The 23,438-nt window shown below is 34.5% G+C and overlaps 1 protein-coding gene across 1 annotated transcript in view; it reads left to right on the top strand.

Annotated features, from left to right (window-relative positions):
• LOC120634756 overlaps positions 1-23,438 on the top strand; it is a 186,772-nt gene that overhangs the window by 143,477 nt on the left and 19,857 nt on the right. The window contains exons 5-6 of the mRNA XM_039905532.1: positions 9,807-9,974; positions 14,878-15,076. Coding sequence (XP_039761466.1) covers positions 9,807-9,974; positions 14,878-15,076 — 367 coding nt within the window. The remainder of the gene's footprint in view (positions 1-9,806; positions 9,975-14,877; positions 15,077-23,438) is intronic.

The raw sequence follows: 23,438 nt of genomic DNA, 5'->3' as shown, positions 1-23,438 counted from the left end.
TGTATAGAACAGGCAGACAGACACTAAAAATATAACACTCTCTACTCAATCGGGTTTCGTCCAGGAACCACAAGCAGTCGCGGACATATTTAACGAGTTCTTCATATCGGTTGGAAGGTCATCCTTTGACGATGAGACGTGCTCTGAAAACCGCAACCCGTATAATATGTGTAATGCACAATCACGATCTATTAACTCTTTGTTCCTAGAGCCGGCTACCGAGCACGAAATACATAACACTATTCGTAGATTAGAAAACAAACGCAGCTTCGGCGCAGATGAAATCCCACCGATATTAATTAAAAATTGCATTAATGAATTAACCTCCCCATTGACATTTTTAATAAACCAATCGTTCAACGAAGGCTACTGCCCCGATAAACTAAAAATAGCAAAAATAAGACCCATTCTGAAGAAAGGCGGGAAACCCAATGATCCCAGTAGCTACCGACCTATCGCCTTATTGCCAGCACTATCAAAAATTTTCGAAAAAACCATAACCAACCGTGTGTATGGTTTCCTCGAAAAATACAACATCTTAAATGAAGCCCAATATGGCTTTAGGAAAAATCGATCGACAACCCTAGCCGTCTTTAAATACATTCAGGAGGTTCTAGACTGTTTGGAGGGAAAAAAGTATGGTGTCGGGCTGCTGTTGGACATGACCAAGGCCTACGACAGGGTTTCCCACAAGATACTGCTCAAAAAAATTTATGATTCGGGTATACGAGGGAACGCTCACCGATGGCTGGAAACCTACTTGAAGGACAGACGACAGTTCGTACAAGTGCAATATCGCGATGAACAGACTAACGTAATAAACGACTTTGAATCCGACGTACGTGTTTCTAATTGGTCCATACCACAAGGAAGTGTCATTGGATGTATACTATTTTTGATATATATTAACGACCTACCTACCTATATAGACTCGATAAACTCACACTCGCGATGCATCATGTTTGCGGATGACGTATCGATCCTATCCATGTGCTCGAATGAGACAGATTGTGAAAATTTTATCTCAGAAAATCTAACAAACATCAAAAACTATTTAAATTCCAATAACCTCGAAATGAATGTTAACAAAACTAAGTTGATACAATTCCGGCCACACCAAAAACAACCACTAAATCTAAGATCGCTCGTGAATACTACAAAAATCAAAGAAGTTACAGACTTCACCCTTCTCGGCCTAACTATTGATACACACCTGAACTGGAAGAGCCATATTCAAAATTTAAGCGTCAAGCTCTCACGATTTGTATATGCTCTCAGCATACTAAAAGCAAATACAAGTTATGAAACTGCACTCTCCGCATACTATGCATACGCGTATTCTTGGATAAGATATGGGATAATCCTCTGGGGTGCAAGCACCAACGCAGAGGATATCTTCATCCTCCAGAAAAAATGTATCCGCATTCTAGTCAACATAAAACCTCGCGAAAGCTGCAGACCCCACTTTCTAAATAAAAGAATTTTGACACTACCCTCAATTTATATCATGGAGACGGCTCTATTTGTTAGAAAGCACCATTACCTGTATAAAACAGTGGACAATGCAAAAAAACACGAGAGAAGCACGCGTCGCAAAAATAAGCTTGTACACCCTAGGTGCAAACTTAAAATGTCCAGCAGAGGCCCATTAAACAGATCGGTAAATATTTATAATAAAATCCCGAAATATATTACTGACGAAAATACTGATGCAGCCTTTAAGCGGAAACTCAAAGAATGGCTCATACACAACTGCTTCTATGAGATAGATGAGCTATTGCAATCCTAAAACTAGACGTACTTTACCTTACTTTAATATACCTACTCAAGACCTCAATAGCGTGACAGCTTATAATTTAAATTCAAAACGACTATGTACATCTAACTTAACTAAACTAAGTGTTTGTTGCTGACTATAATTGTTGTAAATGAATTAGTAAACATCATCATTATCATTTTTCTCTACAGCGAACACGTGACAGGACCTATGACAGAACTAATCTGACTAACTATCTTTAACACTGACATACTTATTAAATTATAATATTATACATTTTGACATTAAACTATTAATTATGAATCTGCCATTAAATTAAAACCTTTTGATTAACAAATAACTAACAAACTATTATATAAGACATATTTTATTAGATTAATATCGATAGGTACTAAATATTGGAATAATGTAATGAACTTCGCAACAATGTAGCAACGCCCTGACAGGGCATCATGTGTATGTACTATAGTTGTAAGGCATGTACATGGAAGCTATGAATAAATGAATAAATGAATATATGTATGTATATGGATGGATGGTTTTAGTGTATATTTTACTATGGTTTTCTGTAAATTGGCTGAAATATAATAATTTTCTAAAGATGTCATACCGACTTCGAGTTTTGCTGGCGTACGCCGCGAAAATGATAGATGATACATTAAAATAATGTACTACATGTTTAAAGTAATCATGATTATCTACAAAAAAATCAGCGAGGCTATATGTCTAACTGTTATAGTTATGTCACATAGCTGCTTTTTCTATAATTTTTCATTCAAAACACGGGTATAATCGTAAGATGTTGACATTCCTATCATGATATTAATCCTTATCCAAATAAATAGTTTTATGTACATTAATAATTTTGAATATATACCTGCAAATCCCTTTTTTAAATTATTCAAATTGAACCTATCGCTTAGAAGTTGCGACGGGTATAGAAAAGCAAAAAGAAAAATGCAGCGTGACACCCGGCCGCGAATAACATAGTTTGAAAATAAAACTGGACCTGGTAGATAGCGCTGCAATTAACTTTTTTTAAGATATTAAAACCTCCAATAACCGATTCGGTGCAGACGAAGTTGCGCGGGTCAGCTAGTATTTTATAAAATATTTCTTTAGTAGTATATAAAAGATAATAATACAAATTCATATACGGTAAGCGGGTAAACACGTTTATTATCCAAGGAATATAGGTAATAGATCATTAAATCAGTTATTTAAAAACATTTGAATCCAACAAGAAGTCAAGGCAATAAAGTAGTCAAATGGGTACCCGTAGTAAACTATTAAATTGCTACTCGAGTTAAATATGCACTAAAAACGCTTAAGGCCCCTAAATCAAACAAAGTATGACGTAATGGCCCGGATGAAGATGACCTGATCGATGCCCCCGCTTCAAATATCCAAGTTGAAGGTACGCCCACACATTAAAAAAAACATTACTATACGAAATACGAACATAATGATGAATTAGTTTCAACTTGATGAATTTTTATTCATAATGTCTACAGATATTAACTTTGGGAACGAATTTCCAAATGATCTTGAAAAATAAAGGTTCAAGCCCACGAAATTTTATGAACAGTTCATAACTCATCTAAAATTGGGTTTGATGTGTGAAATTCTATATTCAATAACTTAAAAAAGTCAATGAGCACACGATAGCAGTATTTTATTAAAAGAACAATCAGATAGGCTTGAGTCTACTGGCATTACATTCGCCGATGAATTAGTTTGGCCGTTCAAAGAGGCAATACTGCCAGCAACTTTTGTACTATATACTATATCTATATAAATTTAGTTTCATTATTGTATGTGGGCTATTAATAACTTACAGTTATCTTAACGCATTTACTAGACAATTTACCAGTTGTTTCAAGTCTCATAACTTTTTAACTCAATGATGTAAGCGTGTGTAACAGTTAGTACAAAAAGTTTTAACAAGCATTTATAAGTGCCCACTAGATTATGAGTTAAGTCATTTAGTATATAAATACATTGATGAATAATCCTAAATTAATAATACTATTAACTTATCACTTACTTCCTTGACTTTTGGTGAAGACTTATTTTATAAACGAAAGATTTAGATACAATACGGCCGTTTGGCGCAGTGGGCAGCGACACTGCTTTCTGAGTCTAAGGCCGTGGGTTCGATTCCCACAACTGGACAATGTTTGCGTGATGAACACGAATGTTTTTCAGTGTCTGGGTGTTTATCTATATATTATAAGTACCTATTTATGTACATTATTCTTAAAATTATTCATCAGTTATCTAAGTACCCATAACACAAGCTACGCTTACTTTGGGACTAGATGGCGATGTCTGTATTGTCGTAGTATATTTATTTATTGATATTTAAAAAAAAAAAAAAAAAATAGAATATTTGGTGGAATTGCCATTAAGAGTTTATCATCATCATGAACAGCTCTGTATGTAATACGATTTATATAAAGGTCATTTGATATAATAAGGTTGATTTACGTGGAAGATGAAATGAAAAATCCAAACTGCAGTTCTTAAAATTCCAAACACTACTGAACTACGAATAAGTCAATGGAAGTGAATTTCTGAGTATAGGAAGCGATGGATCATATTGTTATGGAGTTGTATAAAAACGTGTGACTGTGAAGTAAACAGACGAACAAAACAATAGGGTCAAAATAATTTGACACGTAGCTGATGAGCTAACGAGCTGTCAAGCCGAAGGTCACTTGGTCTTTTAAACGGTCCATATAATTAGAATAACCTATAAATCATTTGAATATAAGAAGATCAATATCTGTATTTTGATTTGTGATTGTGGCTTTGTTTTTAATGCTTTGAAAATAAGCAACTAGTCTTCCCTATTGGAAATAAGTACGTAGATGATTTATAGCAAAATCATTTGATAGTTACGTAAATGACTCCTTAACGATTATACAATACGATACAACAAAACGAAATGATGCCTTACCTTTTATTAATATACTTCCTTAAAACGTTATGATTAGAACAGAATTGATACATTTCAAAGATTAATCAAATTCATATAAGGTTTTTTTTTAATTGACTTCGAATCAATAGAATCAATAGCGTTCACCTCAGTAGTGCGTAGTAGTGCAATCACTATGAAACTAAATGAAACGTGTTTTAATGTGAGATTCGAACAATACCTAATTTCATAAGTAGCTAACAAGAACGTATGTCATTTAATGGAAAACATACTTTATGTGAAATAAAAAAAGGATATAAAACATGTACGTAGTGTACATGTTTTATATCTAGAAGCTAATGGCAGTAATAATCGACTTTATATTAACCGTGTCTAATAATATTATCTCCTTCGGGCTTAACATGTAGCCAATTCTGATGTTATATAGAAACTAAAAACTATAACAAATCTAGATTAGTTATATTTTAAAAATTATGTTTGAATGAAGCATAATAATCAACATAGAGGCCAAAACATTTTTTTTGCTGTCTTTGTTGCTGTCTGTATCTTTGAAATAAATAAGCATCATGAAAAACTAAATGATGAGTTTAAATGAAACTTAGCGCTTTATTTATTGATAAGGACTAACATTTTTAATACTTTGAGTTACGAAAAACTTTAGTTCGTTTAGAACCAGTAGATTCGTTATTTGATCTTCATGTATAAATTTTAAATAAATCTTATTCGAAGTAAATTAAAGGATTTAACAATTTTTTTTCCAAATCGAAGAAAACCAGACAACCCGTTTTTGTCAAAAGCCAGCCATTAGTGATTGGACGGACAATTAAATCTACATTTCATTCGAAAAGACATTTTTATATTTAGGTATTTTAGAAGTTGGGTTGGATTGGATAAAAAAAATTAATGATCTTAAGAATATGTAATCTACACAAAGATCACCTGGATGGATCCAGAGATAACTTTTGTTCTGTTGACGTCATCGAAGTAGCGGGCATCGTATAATAATCACTGATCACGAAAGGTTAACTATGTGTGAAATGAAATAGCCTATCAAAGGTTCGCTTTTTGACTAATGATCCAGAACTAATCTGATCGGATACTTTGTTTTCGCACAAAAAGTAATAATAGTTAATCTTACTTGTAGACCACCCATATTTTTCATTCATATGAAAACCACGACCATTTTTTCCATGAAACAGCGGAATTATAAAATCATGCATTATGTTTCACGAAAATCACGAATTATTTCTGTTAACATCTCTAATTTTGTATTTTTAATTATTTCAATTTAATTAACGATAGAGGCAAAAGCGATCACAAGCTTTGGAATCGAACATTTTATCTTCAACCAATTAATTGCAGTAATACTCATTAGCAAAAACAATACCAAATAGTAAATTTTTGGCTAATTTTGCCTGATTTTGCTTAACCTACCGAATAAACTGTAAAAAGAACGAACTAAATATCAGCCACTTCACAGAACTTCTTGAATCTTGAACCGAGGAACAAAAACCCTTTATTTTCAATACCAATAGCTATTTACTAAATAAGTTACGTGATGCCAGTTTGATTGGTGTCAGTTTTATTTCGTTATGCACGGTCGACTGCCGCGATGGTATTCTAAACGACAATTAACCACGTTTCGTTAATGTTGTTTCACGTCTTGTCATAATGTTGTATCAGTGTTATTTTAGGGTTTACACTTCTTACCATAGACAAGTGAACTTTGGCATCTCTTGCTCTTCTTTCGGGAACCGAGTTAGGTCCCCGGAACCTCTAACTTTTCAGAGTTATGAGCGTTTTAATTTAAGGAACTTAAAATAGCACTTGCTTTAACGGTGAAGGAAAACGTCCTGAGGAAAAATGCATACCAGAGAGTTCTAATAATATTCTGAAAGGCGGGTGGAGTCTACCAATCCGCACTTTGTCAGCGTGGTCTCGTTGCCTAAACCCTTCTCATTCTGAGAGGAAACCCGTGCCCTGTAGAGGGTCGGCAATGGATCGATAATGGTGACTTCTACCACTTCGACCATTGTCCATAGTATAAACCAAAATTTAACGTTTTTATAATAGTCAAGTACTTTTCAAGTATTAGTCAAAACTCTTTTAGATTTGTTTTCTATTGTTGTCAAAGTCAAAGTCAAAGTCAAAAATATCTTTATTCAAGTAGGCCCACAGGTGGCACTTTTGATGCGTACATAAGAACCACACGGTAGTGAGATGATGGCGATAACCACATTCGTAAACTTAAAACTAAAGCTACGAGGGTTCCAAACGCGTCCTGGTCTAAAAAGAAGCCCACAACAAACTTACCGGGTGTTTTTGTTTTTTTTTTATCACCATCTCACAATGTCATTTTAAATTATTAGAAGAGCAACCTGGTTAGAGCAATAATTTGCACCCAAGCTTTTTTATCGTTTACGTAGTCCTTTATACTATAATATGACTTTTCTATAAGCTTACGTTTAATACAAACTTTGAACTTTTTAAGAGACATCTCCAAGATGACAATTGGTAGTTTATTGTAGAATTGTATGCAATTTCCTTTAAACGAATTATGAATTTTATGTAACCTAGTATATTGCACTGTAAGTTTATTCTTACTTCTAATGTTTAAATTATTGAAAAGTATTCAAAGCTCACAACCCTGAAAACTATTTCCAATTTAATGTGCATAGTTGGATCACGTTTAAAATATAATAGATATAGGTAATTTAAAATTATTTTATTTAATATTATTTTACTGTTGGTAGTAAATTAATGTCTCAAGGGGTTTGAAAAGATTTATATAATCATTTGGATAAATATACAATTATATCAGTATTATGGAAAGCGGATAATGTTTTAGCAAATAGGCTTAGATAAATGGAATGAAAATTACAAAAGACCAAATGAACGAAATAAATTCAACTTAAACTTAATTTAAACAAAATTAGATATGGTTTAACAAAGCCGGCTGATGTCATAGATTTACTCTATCATCAGAAACCATTCTTTTGTTGAACGTTATTGTGATCATAAATCATAATACCTGTCTGAACGCTTAACACACTTTTCGCACTTACTTGTTCAAGGACAGTGACGTCAGAGCTAACGGATCCTGTAATTACCGCTTCTTATTCGGGCAAAGGTGAATCACCCTGTAACTTGATCAATCTCCTGTAACCAAAATAATCTGTAAATGTCGCTTATGTGCAGAATGCAAGGCAATGGGTCGAATAAAAGTACTTCTTAAATTATGGACGTGCTTTTATTGTGGTTTTTATTTTTAAAGTGTCCTCTTACATTGTTGATGTTTTTCTTTGAAATTTCTTTATTCTCTTTCATATCATTCATTTAGAGAATAAAAAATACCTTTTTATGTAAACTCATTCATACTTCCATTTTAAGGGCCTTCTAAACATCAGAATTAACTATACTCCACTAACCTCTATCAGTACTTTATCTTTGTTGATGTGTCTGATTTGCTATATTATATTCTTCATTATTTCTGATCTTTTAAATCCTTTAATTTAAAGTTAATCTGGACAGAAATTAATATCACTAAACCAAAAACGTTTCCATTCCAATATTCAGTAGCCTGATATTAATCCTTCACCTTAACTTAAATTCGGTAGCTTATTAGCTTTATAAGATGTTTAAGCCCAAACCTTCATTAAAGTATACCAATTATGCATTTTTTTAATGCAAGGTATTAGGCTTACGGGTATATTAAGCCAATATTATTGAGTGGGTGAGGGTATTAATTATGTAGTAAACCAAGCGGTTTTTAATCCGGCCATACAATTTCAACTTGTCAATCTTGCTGTCGTCTTTAAATTTTGGATAAACATTAAAAACGCAATGGGTACTTTAATCCTAAATACTCAAAATAGAGTCAAAAGTATCTTGTTTACATTCGGAATTAAACGGTAATAATGAAAAATATATTTTATTCAGATTAAAGAATTATTTATACCAAATTGTACTCTCTTGCTATGTATTTATATCTCTGTAACTACTTTTTTTCTTTGATGTACAATAAAAGTGTAATCATTCATTCATTCATGCATTATTCTCTAAAAGAATAATTTTACATATTCAGAGAAATCATGTAGATCTTATAAATGTTATTTAAATAGCAATTACATAAGAGTTTTATTGTCGTAATTATATAAGCTTTGGAGAGCAAAGATCAGGAAAGAGAAACTAAATAAACCTTAACAGCATCATACTATCCCTTATGAATTTTGTCTGTTTAATTTTAAATATCGTTCACTTTTGCAATTAATGTTATATAAATAAATAAATATACTAAGACAATACACACACCTCCATCTAGTCCCAAAGTAAGCGTAGCTTGTGTTATGGGAACTAAGATAACTGATGTATAATTTATATATATTTATACATAAATACTTATAATAGACATATAAACACCCAAACACTGAAAAACATTCATGTTCATCACACAAACATTTTCCAGTTGTGGGAATCGAACCCACGGCCTTGGACTCAGAAAGCAGGGTCGCTGCCCACTGCGCCATTCGGCCGTCAATATATATAATACTAGTGGTTCCTCGTGACGTCGTCCGCGTAAAAGTCAACCTTAAAAGATAGACATGCTGTCTCCTGTACCAGGCTTTTTTAGAACTTATAAAGGGAGAAACTTTTTTATGCGTGATTTTATCGAAACTTTAACCGTTTACGCAGCGCACGTGGCGTAGTGGCCGATTTTGAAACATTCTTCATTGGTCCTATGCTCCTTTTAGTCTTAGCGTGATGGTATATACTCTATAGCCTTCCTCGATAGATTAGCTATCCAACACTGAAAGAGTTTATCAAATCAGACTCGTACCTGAATAAATCAGCCGTTTAGTTGCAGTATAGGTAAATAACCTAGATACCGACTGCAGCGCAATCTTTCGGGCAGATTTGTGAATCTAAACCATCCAGGATGCCACCCAAACGCATACAAAAAAATTCATTCAAATCGGTCCAGCCGTTTAGGAGGAGTTCAGTGACATACACACGCACAGAAGAATTATATATATAAAGATATTGTTCTAGTGTATATATATTTTTATTAACATTATAATCTTCCAACAGGGTGTCAAAATAAAAATGGACGACGCCGGGAATATACTCATCAGACGCTACTCCAAGAGTAGCGTGATCGTGAAGAGTACCGCCGCTACCAGCACTGAAGAGACGGCGATAGGACAGGACATCACCAAACTACCGGGATACGGGCTGGAACAAGAGAAAATATTTAAGGTAACTTACCAACAGTTAATTAACTAAAATAATTGAATATCTCATTAGTCTAGTGGTTAGAATTATTAGATTTTATAAATGAACTTTCATCCGTTATTCTGCCTTCATGTCACATCGTCCACCCACACTATTGCTTCTTTTCCCGGTTATCAAGTATCGTTCAATGTCAAAGCATGATGTTAAATAACCTTTAATATTTCAATAGGAGACTGCAATACAGAAACACTACTTTAATCGAAAGCAGTTATTTTCATATATATAAGTTTTAATATTTGTAAGCAACGGAGAATGAAATTTTTGTTTTTGCAGTAATAGCTGTTGTCGAAATAATAAAATCGGTCACACTATATATATTTACTATATATTAACTGTTTGAAATAGTTTTCAATTAATAGCTTATTAAAAATTATATTTTACGAAATTTCATTAATAGCCCATAGCAATGAATTCCATCTAGCAATTATTGCCTACAATTTACAACAATGCGCTGACGTAATATTATGCATAATTTTAAACAATTTTCGCCTTTACTGCTTACCAAATAATGACGACATAATGAAGTTTAATGTAAAGTTAAATACCACTTTGTCCATGTATACGAAATGGGTGTTTACGTGTAATCATTTCCGTCAAGATGGATGCCTTTATGCGGTGAAATTTCGTAACTTGGACTATTAATTTCACGGTTGCCCGCATAATTGTCCGGCATACTAGCATGGTAATTCCAAGGAGGCGTTACAATTTTATTAACAAATAGATACACCCTTTTGACATTCCGCTTTCACGGTTACTGTTACTATCTACAATAAAGATACTACTCAACTTTTTCACAATGAAATTGATTTTCGATCGTACCTACTAACAGTTTAGTCAAGTGCTATTGTTATCTTGAGTCTTTAATTATTAATGATCTATAATAAATACTATTTACCACGTTTAATGTATAATAAACCGTGTAAACAGGTGCCCCAAGATTAGTAGAACTGAATGCGGCACCATATATTATTGAACCAAACAACCAACTGAATATTTCATAATTTAAAGCATTTGCATTTGCATCCAAATAAAAAGAAAAATTAACGCCACTAATGAAACCACGAAACATAAAAAGTTACATGAATGATACGGTAATAAAATCACTAACATCCAACGTATCATTATTATTACGTACTGCAGTGGTCAGCTCAAGTGCATCACGATCGGTCCATGCACGATTCTTGGCCATGACATTGCCTCATAATTTTACTTGATTGTCTTACGAAACTTTACGATTCCCTTTCTTAATACGTTCTTGATGATTATGATGTTTCATTTGTTTTAGTCAGTGGTGCGGTTATTATTTTCATTATCGTTAAAGTCATCAGTCATCATCAGCCTAATTAATGTCGCAGGCCCACTGTCTGATAGATGAGCTTAGACCTCCCCGCTGCTGCGATGCTGATTGAAGTTCTTATAGTAAATATTATTTTTCTTCGTTTGCGTATTTTTTTGGTATTTTATGTAGTATTCAATTTGGTAAATCTAAATTTTACTTAGTGATTTGGACCACTAATTTTCACCTGTTTGATTAATAATAAATAAATAATAAGTAAATAGTGTGTAAAGTCGATTTTAATTCATAAACTTTTGTTTGCTTCACCTGAGAGTTTTGCTTATATTGGGCTATTTTAAGTAGGTACAATGGTGTATATTGTACCAGGATTTTTACCTACATTGCCTTTGAATGAGATAGCTGAGTATTTTATTTTATTAAAGTTATCTTATCTTATTTCAACATCCTTCAATTTCTTCACTTTATTGCAAAATTTGCTTGCCTAATAAAAACCAACGCATCACAGTCGTTTAAAGTCTGCAACATACTAGTTTACTAATTGGGTCAATTCAAACAATAGAGAATACACTTCCTAGTCCGATGCAAAACGTTCATTAGTAATTCATACACCATTAACTACCGTTTATGTAATACTAAGAACAATGCGAAAGATAGCACTATTCAGGAAAAGAATGGTAATTGCCTAACTTATTTTGTTCAGAGTTCGTACCTTATTAAATTTCCGTGGGAAAGCATATCAAAAAATGCCGATCTTGACCACATGTAAATTTAGTAAATAACCATTAAAATCAGACATAAATTTGTATAATTAATTAATATTTATGTCCGGTATCAATGGTTAATAAGCCATAAAGTTATTTTCGAAAAATGTTAAAACTATGTTACTAGACCATTTTGCACAATTTTCTTTTCTGGATTATATTAAAAACATAGTAAAGGTAAATAATACTATAGTGTAGCTAATTGAGTTATTATTTAATCTTCCACTATCAATGTCCCAGTGCTGGCACATACGAAAATTACTACCTTTGACTTTTCGATTAATTAATGATCGATGTGCCACTACCGTATACCGTATGCGTACCTTGTTTGCGATATTTATTTATTAACTGTTGCCCGCGGCGTCTTACGCTGTTTTTTGGTTTTTCATAAATATGCGGGAGCCGTACATTTTCCCTGGATAAAAAGCAGTCTATGTGTTAATCCAGGGTATAATCTAACTTCATTCCAAAATTCAGTCAAATTAATTCAATAGTTTTTGCGTGAAAGAGTAACAGACAAATAAACTTACAAAAATATACTTACATTTATAAATTAACATAATAATATTTTTTAACTTTTACAGTGATACAAAAAATCAATCGGATTTATACGTACACCGGTATTCATCGTTTAGTATAATTTATCGAAAGTTCATAAAACTGATTTAGTTTTTTTGCTTCTACTCAAATTTTCCCTAAGTAGGTATGATATATGAATACAACTCCTATGAATTATTGACTTCACAAAATATTAGATCAAAATTACCCGTGCCTTGAGTATGTAACGTTGCGGTCAGCTTTCTACAGATAGCATCAACGTCTCTTCCCCAGCTCTGTCAAATTAATTTTGGAAGCACGTTGCATGCACCATGGCAGCACGCCTGTAGCAATTATTTGGTAACTCTATAGGCCTGATACAATTTCATTAATGCAGCTAGCTCGACTCTCTATCGTAGATCTCGAATATTAAAACTTAATTGAATCGAATCCATTTAAGAAGAATAGGTAGGTACGTATACATTTGTAATACAAATTGATTGGAAGATAAAACTGGTTTTTGAAATTCTGATCAATGAGTAAATTAGCTAACCAGTCATTTAATCATTGGTCTTTATAATTTTTATTAGTGTTTTTACCTACACTTGGAGGAATTATCAATTTTATAAATTTAAAATGCATATAAAAATTATCGGAACCGACAGGATTTGAACCTGCGACTCTCGGGCAATCGCGGCCTGAGCGCTTTCACCAGTTAAGCTACGGGTCTGCTACCGTGGATGCCGAAATTAGTATATGTCTTTCACATCAGTCTTATAGCGACTGTAGCGTCATCTAGTAGGAAACGTTGCAGTTTCGATCTACTTTTTCAAAGGTCCACTTTTTTTTTGGGTGCACTTTAAAGTTTATTAAATAAATATATCGTTTATAAACATATCTTTAAGATAAACTATGAAGCAATAGCAACAAACAGCAATTCCGGCAGCTGAGCGTTTGTTTTCTCATTAATAAATGATGCTTCGTTATGTAAAATATGATTGCGATAACATCTTCCAGTGTGTTAATAATTGTGTGGCTTCATCTTATTATGGCCGTTTTAAAACTCTTCCTAACTCATGACCTTTACCTATTTATTAAGCTGTTCTTAGATCAGTAATGCCGACCTTCTTAGTTTTGCATTTATTTATATTAGGTATATTAGAAATAATTTGTTAAAAAATCAATAAACGAGACGGAACATCGTCTTTTATTTTAGAAAATATAGGTGCCGATTTCGTTGTTAGTAAATTAGTGCTGACCTTTTCACAATTATTAAGACTTGTTAAGTTACTTTGGTACCTTAACATGTCTGGTACCTGTTTCACTTTACAATATAGAGATTTTGTAAAGTGAAACAGGTACCATTAAATTTTAATGATCGTTGTGCATCTAATATTGGTAAAAAAATGTTAAAATAATTAATTAATGTTACGGAATATTATTGCGGAATATTTACGGAATATATGTAAGGAAATATTAGTGGCGATTTCTTTGTAAAAAAATAATGCTGACCTTTTCACAATTTTGTAGAATACATTCATACAAAGACAGGTTAATTTACAAAAATAATGTTTTCGTCCCTTAATTAAATTTTATATTACGGATAACTTGGTGCACGGACTTAATAAATAAATAAATAAAAAATAAATTAATGTACTACGACTATTCACACATCGCCATCTAGCCCCAAAGTAAGCGTAGCTCGTGTTATGGGTACTAAGATGACTGATGAATATTTTTTATGAATAATTTACATAAATACTTATATTATACCCATACACTGAAAAACATTCATGTTCATCACACATACGTTTTCCAGTTGTGGGAATCGAACCCACGGCCTTGGACTCAGAAGGCAGGGTCGCGGCCCACTGCGCCAGTGTTGTGATTAATTTGGAACTTTAAATTATTTTATGCAAATTAAGTAGATTCCTATAAAACTATGATTTTATTTTCTACAGTTATTATCGAACACGTTGAATTCTAAAATATTGTTTACGTTTACATAAACAAGAGTTAATCTCAAATTAAGTATTATCTATATAATAATTGCAATTATAAAAAGAAAAAATTACAGACTGTTGGTTATGCGAAGCCCGTTTCGAATTAAATTCATATTATGTTGCAACCAAGGTCTTAATATTACGCATCCTTCACTATTCGTTTCTAATAGTATATACCACAGATTTAAGAATGAATGATATTAGAAAGATGGCGATGTGTGTGTTTTCTTTGTATATTTATTATTAAATTGCACAATTTTTTTTCATAGTTATTCGACATGAAGAAATTCCAATCCAACGTGAACCGAGAGCTGCGCCGAGCGTACCCCGACCGCAGAAGACTTGAAACGCAGTGCTTGAGTGCGATCGCCTTTGTGAAGTCGGACAACGAGCTACTAGAATGCCCTATCTGGGTCCTAATCATTAATGTTGTTGCCATGGACATGCTGAAATCGAAGTTGCCTCCGGGTAAGTCTTATAATTATTAAGGTTTATAATTTTTTTTATCACCATCATCTTCATCACATTAACCCATTACCAGCCCACTACAGAGCACGGGATTCTTCCCTCAATGAGAAGGGGTTAAGGCCGTAGTCCACCCCGCTGGCTCATTACGGATCGGTGGACTGCACACACCTTTGAGAACATGTAGAACTCTCAGGCATGCATGTTTCCTTACGATGTTTCACCCTAACACTAAAAACATTCATATTCATCACACAAACATTTTTCAGTTGTGGGTATCAAACCCACAGCCTTGGACTCAAGAAGCAGGGTAACCTTATAATAATATCAATATACACTTTATCCGGTGGGAGGCTTCGGCCGTGGCTACCGCAGGTACCGACAAAGACGTCCCGCTAAGTGATTTAGCGTTCTAGTTCGATGTCTCGTGGAAACCGAATAGGGGCATAGGTTTAATATAACTGTCATATCCCGAACAGGTTAAGCCTGCTATCATCAAATAAGATTGCAGTCAAAGGTCACCTTATAGTGGGATAGAAATATGGAGTCAACAACGCTGGCCAAGTGCGAATTGGTAGACTTCACACGCATTAAAACTTTATAGAGAACTCTCAAGCTTGCAGGTTCCCTCACGATACCTTCACCGTTCGCTTTAGTATTAAATACCTTAATAAAAGCCTAGTCAAGAAAACCAGAGAGCACTGTCTGTCTTGATCTGACTGACAATCACGATGCTGACTAATGGGTAACATGACCATATAACACATGCGACCTTTTAGTAATGTTAAAAATAATAAACATACCAAGTTTTTAGAAACACGTTTCATATTGTAGTACAGGAACTACACACGACAATGTCCGGGTAACGTTTGGTGACCTTCGTAAGATACTTATTTTTATGTTCTCTTTATGCTACCCTGTGTATATGACTTTTTGATTTAGGGATAGTCTATTTTAACCTTGGCTGGATACAAAGATAGACAAGTCGCAGGTTTTAAGTCGTATAATTCTTAAGAATTATCAATATATCAGTCAGTAAGTCAGTCACGTTTGCCTTTTATATACAGATAAAAATGAAATGCTATTCGTTAGTGTCACTTAAACTCGAGAACGTTTTCTCGCGATATAAGTAAAAGAAAGTTATTTTTATTACAATTTCTTAGGGAGCAGTCGGGTTTTACGGTTTTGCTTGGTAATAAATAAGTTAAGTCACCTAGAGCACACCTTGTAAAGTCTTCTTACTAAATAACTACATGGCATGGGTAGGAGACCCATGCCATGTAGTTATTTAGTCCCTCAATGAGAAGGGGTTAAGCCCGTAGACCACCACGCCGGCTGAGTGCAGATTGGTGGACTCCTCACACCTTTGAGAACATTGAGAACCTTTGAGGCATGCAGGTTTCCTCACCGTTAAAGCAAGTGAAATGGTGCGTGCTGGGAGTTTGACTCGGCCCCCCCCCAACTGCGCTTTGACCGCTTATGCACCGTGCAATATACAGTATTCAATAAAAGTGACGTTTAAAACAGCACTCAATTTATATTTGGAATCATTATAGTAATAAAGGGATAGGTACATACCATCACATTCATCATAAAGCGATTATTGTATTTCTTGTAGAAGAACTGTTTTCGCTTTAATCTATAATTACATTTGACCAGTGATGTTCTGTGGGACTTATTTATTTCAAGGTTATATAATTACCGGTACCTAGATACAAATATATCCTTTCACCTATGTACAAGTGGATACAGGAAAGGTAAATATGCTTTTGGCATTAGTGGTTATGTGTGTGTATTTGAGTGAGTGTTTATGTGTGTTTGTGCGTTTATGTGTTGCTATATTCCTCAATAACAGTTAGTTTCATTACGCACTATGTATTACTTTCGGGAAGGTTTTCTTTACATGTTCCATTACCTCTGAGGGATGTTGTTATCATGTTTTTAAGTTATTTTATTTTGATTTGATGTGATGATTTGGATGTGATTTTTGTACATATTTATAATTTAATTAAAGTTTTCAGATTTAACTTAAGGTTTATAGCTCTCAGCTCTCAGCTCTCAGCTTTGCAGCAGCCACATTCTCAAGTTAGATTACTTTATTACGAATTTAGTAGTAAGCTTCATCATCACCATCATATCAACCCTCTACTGGCCAACTACAGGGCACGGGTCTCCTCCTACAATAAGCTCGGGTTAAGGCCGTAGTCCACCACGCTGGCCCAGTACGGATTGGTGGACTTCACACACATTTATGGGATACTCTCAGGCATGCAGGTTTTCTTACGATGTTCTCCTTCACCGTATAAGCAAGTGATGTTTTCATTGCTGAAAACGCACATAACTTAGAAAAGTGCGTGCCAGGATTCGAACTCGCCTCTTCGAAAATGAAGTCGAAGTCCTACCCACTGGGCTATCACCGCTTCTTACATAATCAATCAAGAAAAATAGAGTTCACGAAAATTCACAAAAACGTTTATCGATTCGTCCCGCTACTAAACATAAAGCGCATCACAATATATTATTAAGAATTTGAAGATTTCAAACAACTTTTTCACGCGGTAGTAACTTTTTTGTACAAATTATAAATGCGTTGTTCTGCCTTGGCATCCTTCGGTTCGTATAAAATTCCTTTAGCAAACGCTATTCGTTTTGTAAGACTTGTGCGTTGAATTCTTTGCCTACTTAGATAATAATCTAAACTCGAAAACGAGTTAATTTGTATCAAATGCTTTAAATTAGTAAGATAGGTAGAAAAAAGGTGCGATGTTCTAATAGTGACTAATTGAATGAGATAACAAATGCAACGCTTATACATTTCTGAGCTCCTGGTATTTTGCATCAATTTTACGGTAACAAGGGAGTAGCTAAATAGTTAGTCGATTTATTGGGTATTTATTTATACGATTACCAGTAAGCGCTAGGCTGCGCTCTCACTTGATGGTAAGTGATGATTCAATATGAACTCGCTACCAAACCCAAACAAATTGGTTTATAGCGGATCCCTTTACTAAGACATAGTACATACTTCTATACCTTCCTTTTAGGACATTCATAGAATTATAAGTAATAAATAATACATTATAGTAGAGAGGGCTTACTACTATCGCCTAAAACAGTATTATAGTAATAACACCCTTGTTACAGAATTACTTTTTTTCCTTAATTTCGAAACGTAGGATATATATTTTATTAGTTAACGATCGTTATCACTAATACATAATTTATTTAAATCATTGAAATATTAGGTACAGTTGCGTGTACAGTTGCGTACAGGTTTTCAAGACAATGATTAACCTTTGTACCTACAAACAAACGTGCATTGACCGAAAATTTGTCACGGTATAGCTCGACAAAAAAACGAAAAAAAAAAAACAAGCAATCCTTATGGCCAGCCCATTTTATTACCTTGGACCGGTCAATACGACGTTTAATATAAAAGCTTATCATACCACGAGCATGTAGGTGCTTCCGCCTACTAAAAAAATATCGTGAGGAAACCTGCATGCCTGAGAGTTCTACATAATGTTCTCAAAGGTGTGTTGAGTCCACCAATCTGCACTGGGCCAGTGTGGCCCAACTTTTGTTTTTTTATTGTATGGAAAAGTGACGTTTGACAGCAGTGATTGCAAGATTTACGCCTTTCGCAAACCTGTCGTGAGATACGTAATCACCCTGCCGTACTCTGTAGTGGGCCGGTAATAGGTTGATGTGATGATGATGACGATGAACTACGGCTCAATTGATAATATATAACTGAAGAACTATGTTAGTAGCTAAAATACATTATTAAATGACACGTTTCACCACACTAAAATCTCTGCAAAATACTTTAGTATTGGCGAATCAACTTTACCCGCTATCATGTTTGGGATACTGTTAGTACCCGAACGCAATGTCGTCAGCAAGTATGCCGTATTTTCCCTGATAACGGCACAATAATCATCAGTTAGTAGAATTCGTAGAACAAACATGACTCTGAACAAAACAGCGACAAACCTAACCTATCCTTAATCCGGTAGTGCACTCTCAGGATATTTAATATCGCTTCCTGTCAAAACTTATAACAGACACCTTCTAAGTAAGCGCGTTCTAGGATATGGCAATCCCGCCCAATTCCTTCTGATCAATAGGTAGCCCCAGATTGGGGGACCTTGCAGTGTAACGTCAATTTATACGAGGACCCCGGAAAGGCAGCAGCTTGCAGTCAAAATGTACAAGGGAGGCACCGGTGCGTTCTGAGGAGAAGAATTATATGACGAGGATGGCCACCATATCGTTTTCAGTTAGTAATAATCCCACATAAACCGATCTCCCCGAGGTCGGGTATCTTTGAGGATTCCCTCCTTTGTAACCAAAAAAGGCATGCGCGTTTTATCTTAGAACTTGTGTGTGTGCCAATTTAGTAACTCTCATATCTGAGGAAAGAAACCTACGCAAATAATCAGAGTTACAGGACCTCTTGATCCCTAGAAAAGCATTTCTACAACTAGAACAACAAAGTAGTTGGACACAAAATACAAGAAAAAGAAATAGCATACTGGATAAATCTATTGTCCAGGTGATATAAAGTAATGCTTCATTTACAAAGGTTCTTAATGTAAGAGCGTGCCCTCTTCATTTAAAGTGACATAAATGACAGATTGACTTCTGCCACAACCACGGAGCAATCGCAGGAAAAATCGCAAATAAAACATCTAAAGCGACTCTACAATACAAATTATAGCAAACAAATGACAAAGACACACTCTTTTAAAGATAATTCCATGTTTCATTTTGATAATGCAGAATTATTTGAATTATTCTTCCTTTAGAACAGATGTTAGGAATACTGATACTTTCTTAGTTACAAATTCTGTGCAGATAAAACGCGTTCATCCGATACTTTGTAGCTGAAACTAGCAAACCAGGTAAAAGATCGCAGGAATTCAAATGATTGTTAGAAAAACTCATACCACAACTTTTTTTTATTGAAGAGTATACTGACATTGCAAGGACACTATACAAAATCAGTCACGTGTCGTCGATATGCTCATTAATTACCATTGAATGCATACCTCGAGGAGAGACGCACATGGGTCGAGATACAAACGTGATTGAAGCCAGTCCAATGTATTAGAAGATCTCCCTACAATGCTCCGGTTCAGAACGTAAAGTGCCAAGAGATCTGTATGCTATGGTGTATAAGATTAAAAAAATTACAAGTTATGCAGCACCTACAGGTTTTTTCTTATCGTTATAAACTATATATTATACTAGCTGTCCCCGCGAATTTCATTTCGCCTTAATACATTTTACATCTCGATGTTTTTATAAAGTACAATACGTAAAACTCATCTTACTCCGGATTAATGTACCCCTCTATAGGTCACATCAACAGTTTTACGATTAGGTATAGACAACATGACGTGCGCTGTCAGTTGTGTTTTTAATACTTTTTATCCTATTCCGGACTAACAGGAATCAAACAAATCAATAATAATGAAAATCGGTCTATCCGTTCTCAAGTTATAAATGGTGTAAGTAACACGACTTTGTTTAATAAATATAGATTATAGCATCTCTCTACATGCGTTGTACAAGGGAGGCACCGGTGCGTTCTGAGGAGAAGAATTATAAGACGAGGATGGCCACCATGTCGGTTTTAGTTAGTAATAATCCCACATAAACCAATCTCCCCAGAGGTCGGGTATCTTTGAGGATTCCCTCCTTTGTAACCAAAAAAGGCATGCGCTTGCGCAATGGTGTAAGTAACACGACTTTGTTTAATAAATATAGATTATAGCAAATTAAGCTTAATTCATTGCAGTCCAATATTTTTGTTACCTTGTCTAAGACCTCCAGAGACCACAGCCCCTTTGCAACACAACAATGAACCGACCTCAACACTTATCATTAAGAAACGGCTAACGAACAAAATTTAATTTTTATAATGCAACGTTCTCACGCCAAACTGTAAATGTACTTCTTGAACAACGTCGCTACGGCCTTGGCTGGTAAGTTAAGTTTTCGTAACCAGAGAAAATTCAATTTTAATTTGGATGGTTCCAGATTGTGGACTTGACTTGCACAAACTTGCTAATTCTCGAATCCGTGTTATAACGCTACTTTAAATTTAAATTCTACGTTACTGTCACACTCAGCACAAGTAAATTAAAATCTGAATTTAATAATGTTATCATCGCGAATTCAAAGTCTTTTTAAAGATAATCTAGTAGGAAGTTTTACGGAATTTGGATATCAATGCAATGATCGAACAAATCGGTGTAAAATTGCTTGGAACGCGACCAGTTCGTGTCTCGGGTACGTATCAGCAAGGTGATCAGCCCCCACATGTAATATATTGCTTTTTATATCGGCTTTTACTTCCGGAATTTCCGGAATGATCGAGTTAACGTAGATGGCTATTCGAACGCTGAATATAGTATGCGCAAACGAGCTAGCATCAAAACAAATATTTTCATTTCGAGTAATTTTATAACAAATTGCAAGTCTGATTTAGTTCTCATAGCACGCAACCGCATCAGCTATGCACTGGCTCACTTCTCAGTAGCTCGCTTTATTGTTGTGCAACAATGTAATCTGACTTCGATCTTATGATGTATTGCACCTCATTTCACTCAACTTTATGGCAAATTTTCTGACTTAGTAAATTCAAATTCAAAATTAATTCATTTCAAGTAGATCTACGTTACAAGCACTTAAGAATTTCCAGTATGGCTACTACAGCTAAGTAGCTTCCTTTCAGAAATTAACATTCTACAATTTAACAATAAAATAAAGCGGTGATAGCCCAGTTTTTGAAGACTTCGGCTTCACTTTCTGGGGAGGCCCCCAGAGTGTGTTAAGTTCGAATCCCAGCACTTACCTCTATCTTTTCTAAGTTATGTGCGTTTTAAGTAATTAAAATATCACTTGCTTCAATTGCTTGACGGCCGATTGGAGCAGTTTGCAGCGACCCTGCTTTCTGAGTCCAAGGCCGTGGGTTCGATTCCCACAAGTGCAAAATGTTTGTGTGATGAGCATGAATGTTTTTCAGTGTCTAGGTGTTTATATGTATATTATAAGTATTTATGTATATTATTCATAAAAATATTCATCAGTGATCTCAGTACCCATAAAACAAGCTACGCTTACTTTGGGGCTAGATGGCGATGTGTGCGTTGTCGCAGAATATAAATTATGTATTCCAATGGTGAAGAAAACATCGTGAGGAAACCTTCATGCCTAATAATGATGTCAAAAGGCGTGTAAGTCCACCAATCTGCACTGGTCCAGCGTAATGGGCTACAGCATTAACCCTTATCATCGTGGGAGGAGACCCAACCCTGTAGTGGGCCGGTAATGGGTAAATATGATGATGATGATGATGATGATGATGATGAAATTAGCAATAATGATTATATTTTCTAGTGAAAGAAGAGAGTGCCTTATCATTTTGTGCGAACCCGTCAATATCATTTTTTTAAATACCCAAACTTGACGTATTGATGTATTTTTAACACAATGTTTGAACTTATGCTTTAAGGACTAAAATTACCTTCGAATCATATTACATTAGCCCAACCATATTTCTACACTTAGTTGGTGCTTATTCTAAATCCGATATTGGTTTTGTACAAATCATACGGAATTTATGGGAAAGAAACCACACAGTGCGATTCCCGTGATTTTCCAGCTCGGATAAGATAGTACGTTTATAGATTTCCTGCAGCGGTTTCGCGGTCTTACCGCTGTTTATCGGATGTGGTGCTCAAATAAATTTATTGATTTTAGATCATCTGTTCTCTTAAATCAAAAAGTTAATAATAAAACATGAACGATCTAGATTTAATATTTACTTGCTATTTGTTACTTTATGCTATATTATTGCGTGACTACGTCTTCTATTTCTTTCGTACTTCTGTAAGAAATTTGTACTTACTACTCGGAAAAAAGAACTTTTATGGTTAAATTAAATAAATACAAACTCAAATAAACTAAACTGTATGTTGCTAAACAGTTTGAGCTGAGTTTGAGAATGGAGGCCGTAAAAAGTAAACTTTGTACGTTCTTACCTTACTTTTTTGTCGTCCGTGCTTAAATTCCATATAATGTTTAAACTGTTTAGCCGGTAGACAGACAGTCATGCAAACTATCGCAATTTGACATAATGTAATGGGAATTGGTTATAGTTATCATACAATACGTATTACAAAGCTTTTAATTACCTCTGACTGGCATTTAGTGAAGATTGATTAAAAATCTTAATAACTGGAGCACTGTGATAACATCGTAACATAATGTCTAATGGTTTTGGTCTTTCGCATTGTTTTTCAATGGCTGTTTCTGTAACACTATCTGTTGCTTTGTTAACATGGACATGTTC

The sequence above is a fragment of the Pararge aegeria genome, chromosome 2 (assembly GCF_905163445.1).
Source record: "Pararge aegeria chromosome 2, ilParAegt1.1, whole genome shotgun sequence".
NCBI classification, from domain to species: Eukaryota; Metazoa; Arthropoda; class Insecta; order Lepidoptera; family Nymphalidae; genus Pararge; species Pararge aegeria.
The sequence above is the reverse complement of the archived record's forward strand: the minus strand, read 5'-3'. Positions and strand labels throughout refer to the sequence as shown.